The 7,071-nt window shown below is 41.7% G+C and overlaps 1 protein-coding gene across 1 annotated transcript; it reads right to left on the bottom strand.

The window, feature by feature from the left end:
* Positions 1–3,226: 3,226 nt before the first annotated feature.
* On the bottom strand, positions 3,227–6,491 carry LOC123162735 (putative receptor-like protein kinase At4g00960). The gene is made up of 7 exons (XM_044580500.1): positions 6,186–6,491; positions 5,843–5,978; positions 5,487–5,751; positions 5,082–5,307; positions 4,828–4,978; positions 4,531–4,716; positions 3,227–3,448 (listed from the first exon to the last, which is right to left on the bottom strand). Exons 2-6 carry the CDS (start codon positions 5,966–5,968, stop codon positions 4,543–4,545), a joined length of 942 nt encoding a protein of 313 aa, XP_044436435.1. The 5' UTR covers positions 5,969–5,978; positions 6,186–6,491; the 3' UTR covers positions 3,227–3,448; positions 4,531–4,542.
* Between the last annotated feature and the right edge of the window lie 580 nt (positions 6,492–7,071).

The following is a 7,071-nucleotide window of genomic DNA, read 5'->3' as shown; positions in this document are numbered from 1 at the left end:
TGGGGCCAACCCGTCGGGCCTCCTCCTCCTCCCCCCACGAACGACTCTCTCGTCGCCGCCGCCGAGGGCGTCGCAGGCTAAGCCTGCATGCCACAGCGGCGGCGGCGGCAATCTTCCTCGGTCGGCGATCGGATCTGGGTGGCGGCGATCCATTCTGGCTGATTCAAGGGCGGTGGCGCGGGCCGGCGACGACCAGGGTTGTCGTCTTGGCGGCGACGACGACGGAAAATCGTGGCGGCGGCTAGGGCGCCCGATCTGGATCCATATGGGATCTGGGAGGTGGTGTTCCTCAGGCCGTCATGCATATTCTTTGTTCCAGCACAGCAAGCGGCCTTTGGACTAGGCCCGCGACATGAGGACGTCGGGGGCTCCGGCCCTGGGCGCGGAGGTGGTGGCCATCCTCTTCGCGCGGAGGTGGTCAGCTGGAGGGTCATGGCTTCTCGCATCCAGTCCCGGCGTCTAGCGGGGAGGCGAGGCTGCCGGTGAAAACCATGCTATGACTCCGGTCATGGAGGTCGATGGCGGCGTTTTTGCGTTGTGATCTTGTTGAAGACATCGCCACTGCAGCTTCCATCGACTTGCTTGCGCTGCTCTCGGTGAAAACCTAGACCCGGGGTTCCCGGATCGGACGATGGCGACTCTTTTGGCATTGTTCTCCCTTATGGGGGCATCATTTTTGAGTAGCGGCTGGATGGAGGAGACAAGTGGTGGAGCGGTTTTTCATTTACCACGTTGGTGACGGCGGATCTCGACGGTGTGGTGCAGTGGAGACTCGGTGTCTGATGCGCGACGATGGATTATCAACGACAGATGCGGCTGGATGGATGAGCGCAAGGCAGTGGCGTTGTATGGCGCCATGGTGGCGTTGACAGTTGGCCTGGCAAGGTCTTTGCGTCGGTACATGCTCTGGAGATGGTTAGGTGGATGACGGCGGCGGTAGCCTCGGTGAGTGCACCGGACCGGTGTGTGTCCCATTCTCGGTATATGGCTGGGATGGGGCATCCGGTAATAGATGTTAGGTTTTGGTGCGATGTTTGTTTGGTATTAGGCTCGGACATTCGGCACCTCTGCATCAAGGGGATAGGAGTAGAGACATGTGTCGCCAGGATGGTGGCTTCAGGCTTACTGATGTAATGCTTTATAAGGTCTCTGAGAATAATTAATAAAATGGCTGCATGCATCGATCAGATGCAGAGGCCGGGGGTAATCCTCCTTTTCTAAATAAAAAAACCCTCGCTGGTCTCCTCAAGAGTCACTTAGAAGCAAACTTCCATGCCCAATGGTTGGGGATGCTGCCTCAGTTTGCTGGACAAGGATCGTGTTGGACTGGTCGATGTCGCCCATCATTGGCTTGCTCCTACCCAAGATCCTCGAATGCATCTCAGAAGCCACGGGACTGAAGATCCACATCATCCTGAAGGTAAAAGACATGTTGCATGCCGTACATAAAGAGAGGAGGCTACTGAGAGGGGGAGCAAACATATCTACGATACCTCTACATGTCCTTATGTTTATTTTTTGTCACAATTTTCTGAAACTTTTAATTACCTTATTCTAAATTGTCGAAATTCTGAGCCTGGGAGCAAAAAGTATGCCACTCTGGTGCGCCAATATATGTCGATATCTAGCATCGTATCAAACTAAATGGCTTTATATTGGGAGAAAACTCGCATAAATGAACAACCATCGTGACTCGTAAAGATCCAAGTCATGTGCAACTTTGTAGTTGTTTGTATAAATGTATGTCGACAACCAAGATCCTATGGAATGAGATGTGAGACAATGAACCGAAGTGGGCACTCTTTGGTGACTAAGAGAAAATCCAAGTCATGTACAACTTTCCAAAACCAATTGTTCGATAAACGAATATGCACAGACAACATCTTGTCGAATTAAATGTTTTTTTAGGTTGTGGCTCAGGTGGAGGGACGACTGGTCACAAGTGACTAAAACGAAGTCCAAGTCAAGATTTTTTTTTTCCTGAAAAGAGGGTAAAAGACTCCGGCCTCTAAAAACCCAAGTCAAGCGAAATTTCTGAAATTTGTTCCCTCGTTGCAACTCACTTTCCCCTCTCCCTCCCAAAAAGTAGAAACCACACAATATTATTGCTTTACGTCTCCTCATAAGTCTCTTACTAGCAAAAGAGCCCTTGCGTTGCAAGGGGAGAAAAAACATAACACACACTCTTAACTCAACAACTATCACTCAAGGCCACAATAGGTTCATCTCCTTTATTTTTGTGAGGCATCATATTTGTGTTGCCGCTTATCCTCCTTCTCACCCTCGCCGGCGATGGCCTCGGTGTTCACACAAAATAACAAAAAACGTGTGTTGAATATGGTTAATCCTAAGGCGTCTCTCTCTCTCCCTCTCTCCTCCCTCTCCATCTCTCTGCCCCCCCCCCCCTCTCTCGCTCGCTTTCTCTCACTCTCGCGATGAGAAATCTGTTGTTTCCCCTTGCGACATTTCTTAGAGGTATGCACATGTAGTTATCGATGTTTTCTTTTCCGTATATGGTTTTAGTGGGGTATTTATTTACAATCCGGATCGCCGCCGGTATGAAAAAACGGATCCTGCGCTATAAATTACAAGTTTGCTTCCATAAAAATATTTTAAAAATATTTAACAGGTAAAATTAACATCATATTTAGATTCCACACATTTTTCTAATAAAATTTCATATATAATATGTTAAAATTGAAGTTACGGTTTAAAAGATACAGGTAATTTAGAAAATCATTTGGTTTGACTCAAATATATTCCAAAATAATATTTTAAAATAGTTAACAGGTAAAAATAATCTCATATTCATATTCTACATATTTTTCTATCAAATTTCATATATAACATGTTCAAATCGGAGTTACGGTTTAAAAGATATGGATGATTTTAAAAAGCATTTGTTTGACTTAAATATGATCCGCGGATGAATTACCTAAAACATCAGGGGGGGTTTCGAAAAATGTAAAATAACAGTTCGGGTGTGACTTAAATCCGGACGGCGGGTTGATTTCAGGAAAAGACAGAGACTTTTGTGTTAAATACGAATGCATCATGGACGGACACTTTGCATCATGAGACGGACGCTTGGGGTTGCTGGTGTGTCCGGTGATGAGATTTTGGCGACACTGTCCTCTCTCAAGCATGGCCTTACCGGTTTGTATCAAGTAACAAAGGATATGCATCAAGTTGACGTCTCATGATGCATTGTGTCATGAGCAAAGGATAGTATGAATCTGTCACATCTTGATGCTTGATCAACACAAAAAATCTACAGCAATTCTCGAGAAATTACATTTGGTATTTCCACAATGACACGACATCAATCAAAGGGACTTATTTCCAAAATAAAATAAAGTACACTTAGCAATAATGGGGACATGCATGGTTTCTTCACCGGATCCCAACAGACCCATCTTTCATGCTCACTGTAGACCTGATCGAAGACCTGGTATTACTTATACCTTGTTAATCTACATTATCGAAAATGTGTAGCATAAACTAAATGATAGTGCAGATATTTAGTGAATTACTACAATAAAAATATTAAATAAAATATAACTATCTAACTAAATTGAGAAGGAACAAATTAATAGGTTAAGTTTGCATTTAGTTGCACATTGCAATGTATCCCCATCCTGTCATTTTACCCTACAGGAGTGGCAAAATCCCTTCTTTAATTTGCAGATCTTATATGACTTAAATTAACAAACCGGTAAGGCCATGCTTGTTAGAATGCAATACGGAGTATTAGGGTAAAGATAATAGTACAGCCGGCAACTGGCTATATAAAACTGCCATGTCATCAAAACCAGCCTTATTAATTACACATATAATAGAGTTGGCTATATGGTTAGCTATTAGATTAGTGGTTTCCTTTTATTTTCTCTCTTTTTTCTTCTCATGTAATGTTTTTACCTTGGAGCATGCGTTGAGACTGAATCTTGCATGAGAGCTCACTCTTTTTTTTTCCTCTCGTTCACATAGGCAAAAATGTCATGTAAGTGGACTAATAGCCCCTTCCATAATTCTTGTTGTGGTTTTAGTTGAAATTGAATGGAGCGAGTACTATACTTGCTCTTTCGGGATCCCAATAAATGTCTTTCCTCTATACACAGTTGCAAACTTGCACATATAAGAACAAAGAGACTATTATGTCTTCCTTTCCTCTCCTAGCCTATTTTTTTGAAAGAAAAATTCCTTACTTTAATATTGAACCCTGGCCCACACACACAGTATCTAACTTTTAGGGAGGTGTACCGAAGCAAAACTCAAACTTCCTTTCGTAATGAATGTTAAAGTGTACAGAGTAAAACAAAAATAGAACTAACTCCATAAAAACTATGACAGCAAATTTTGAATTTATAAGTATATATCAAGGAAGTAAATTATACAATATACATGAATATGAGTGTAATTTCGCCAGTTGAATATTTATTGTCAGAGACACCAACGAGAAACTACAAAGATATATACGTTTCCATGAAATTGTTTCATGTAAGTAGAGCCCGTGGGTCATTGTTTTCATACCTTGTTCGCAATTCAGTTTATTCCGTTGAGGGTGTCAATAATTTTTTCTATAGTGGGTCTGCCTTTCCGATCGATAGTAACACATTCCAGCCCAATTTTGATGCATCGCTTAACTTGATTGAGGCAATCTGGGGTTAAACTTGAGTACTTGAATGTTATGTAATCCTCTGTCCAATTTTTTTGTACCTACATGCAAAAATGGAATCACGATGGCTGGTGAAAAATATATGTTATACAAACTTATTTATGTAAGCTTCAATTTCCGTAGTCGGACAATCATTTAATATTTCCTCTTACATTATCAATAAAATTTCTTGCGGACGGTTGGTTGGTTTCAGGACAATTCTTCTCTCCTGTGGTGATCTCAATTATGAGTAGGCCTAAACTATATATGTCTGATTGCGCTGAGATTTCACCCCTGTATAGATATTCTGGAGCCATATATCCACTGCATGTCATTAAATTTAAAGGATTAGTCAATACGGAAGAGGTAAAATGTAGTTTGCATTATAACAAAGAAATACTATTTTAGAATTTCATGATGGGCTTACTATGATCCCACGACAGTCTGTGTGCACAATCGGGTTTGTGCTTCGCCAAAGACTCTAGAGAGTGCAAAGTCCGCAATCTTAGGCACCATATCTTCATCCAACAATATATTCTCGGGCTTCAGATCCATATGGATTATGGGAATATCTAATTTGTGTAGATAACGTAACCCCTTGCAGATCCCCTTGATTATTTTGAAACGTGTATCCCAATCGATAATGAGTTTACCTGAAGAGACAAGAAGCCGGCTTACTTTTCCAAAATGAATACAAATAAACTATTGCAGCGACGTCAAAACTCTAAGTAATCTACAAATTAAAGTGATGCCGTAACTCCAAACCCAAAAATGTTACCACTAAAGGAAACTAGAAGAGAATGCAGAATATGACAAATAATGTTGTACATACCAAATAGATTCTTTGCAAGGTCCCCTTTAGGTAAATATTCATAGCAGAGTACACTTTCAGTAACATCTGCCTGAATATATCGATGATCGAACTGCACCAATTTCTTTGTTGTTTCACTGCAGTATCCAACCATTTTTACAATGTTTGCGTGTTTGAGCACCATAATATTCTGAACCTCATTTATAAATATCTTGCCAGCTGGCATTGGTGCGTTTTCCTGAAGTTTCTTCACAGCAATCACTGTGCCATCATCTGGATTAATTCCCTGTTTAATGTCACAGACACACAATAAGTAGGTATATTTTTATCAACCTTAGTTGAAATTGAGGACAAATAAATATTAAGGAAAATCTGACCTTGTAAAGTTTTCCAAATGGATTGTCACTAATTTCTCGCTCCTTAGAGAAGTCATTTGTAATTTTCTTCACAAAATCGTAGGGTAGTTCTGCCGGTAGTTGCAGGTTACTACTTGCGGTGGCCATCTCTGATGATCTAGAAAACATGAGCAGACACAAGATGTGAATTAATTGCGCTATAACTTTTTATCTCAACAAAGCAGCAGAGCTGTTCAACAGCGTATACAAGACTAAAAATACAAGCGTATATATAGATATGACAGAACGATCATCTAGAAGGGAAGGACTTGGCAAGATGATTCTGCAGAGATCTAAAAAGAACATGCTTCACTAAAGCACTGACCTTGAGAGGAACAATAGCTTGCGGGATCCTTGCTGGGAAGAGAGAAACGAGATCTCGGTCTCCTTGGCTCCTTGCTACTACTTGAAGCGGACCTAGCAAGTACTCCCAGAGATCTGAGTACTTGCTAGCTAGCTGCAGGCGTACATACGTGGATCGAGGAGGAAGAAGGGTAAGTTGACTTGAGTGGGGCCTAAGCTGAGTCTTTCGACAGGTCGAGATAACAACAATATGTGCCCATTGGGTCCATGTGACTAGATGCTAATGGTGGTTGCAGCCTTGCAGCCTTGGATACTGAAATTAATAACAAGGAACTGTTGGACAGAATATTTGAACGGCATCTATGAATTCTTCCGTCTCCATTGATAATATCACGTGGGCTGCTTCGGTAACATTGGCAGGTTGGTTATTATAACCATGGATTGCTTAGAGCAAGTACAATAAGGTGATGTAGGCGGGCTGTAAGACATTAAATATTATATTCTTGCTTACTTGGAAGAGAGAGAAGAGGAGAGAGAAGAGAAGCGGGCTACTAGTTAACAGCCGGCTGCAGCACGTGCTCCTACGTACTTTGTGAGAGAGTGGGGTGGACCATGTATCAACAAAGTAGTACATATTTATATCTAGCTATTGTACTTGTTGGCTATAAGCTTGACTATATGTGACATGGTAACATCATATAGCCAGCAGCTGGCTATATTATTAACCATGCTCTTAGACTGGTCATAGTGGGGAGTAACTTAGACTAGTAACATGCATATGTTACTAGGCTATATTACTACCTTCATAATGGGTAGTAACATATGGATGGTAACATGCAAGCCTTTATTAATTGAGATATAGACTCGTTTTATCTCAGAGTGTGTTATGTTATCACAAGCATCTCTCT

Source organism: Triticum aestivum, chromosome 7B, assembly GCF_018294505.1.
Source record: "Triticum aestivum cultivar Chinese Spring chromosome 7B, IWGSC CS RefSeq v2.1, whole genome shotgun sequence".
NCBI lineage: Eukaryota > Viridiplantae > Streptophyta > Magnoliopsida > Poales > Poaceae > Triticum > Triticum aestivum.
Note: the sequence above shows the minus strand (reverse complement) of the source record. Positions and strands in the feature narration are given on the sequence as shown.

Coding starts and splice junctions, on each gene's coding strand:
- LOC123162735 (XM_044580500.1), bottom strand. CDS start 5,968: ATGGCCACCGCAAGTAGTAACCTGCAACTACCGGCAGAACTACCCTAC. Junction 5,752..5,842: donor CATTTGGAAAACTTTACAAG/GTCAGATTTTCC, acceptor GACATTAAACAG/GGAATTAATCCAGATGATGG. Junction 5,308..5,486: donor CCTTGCAAAGAATCTATTTG/GTATGTACAACA, acceptor TTGTCTCTTCAG/GTAAACTCATTATCGATTGG.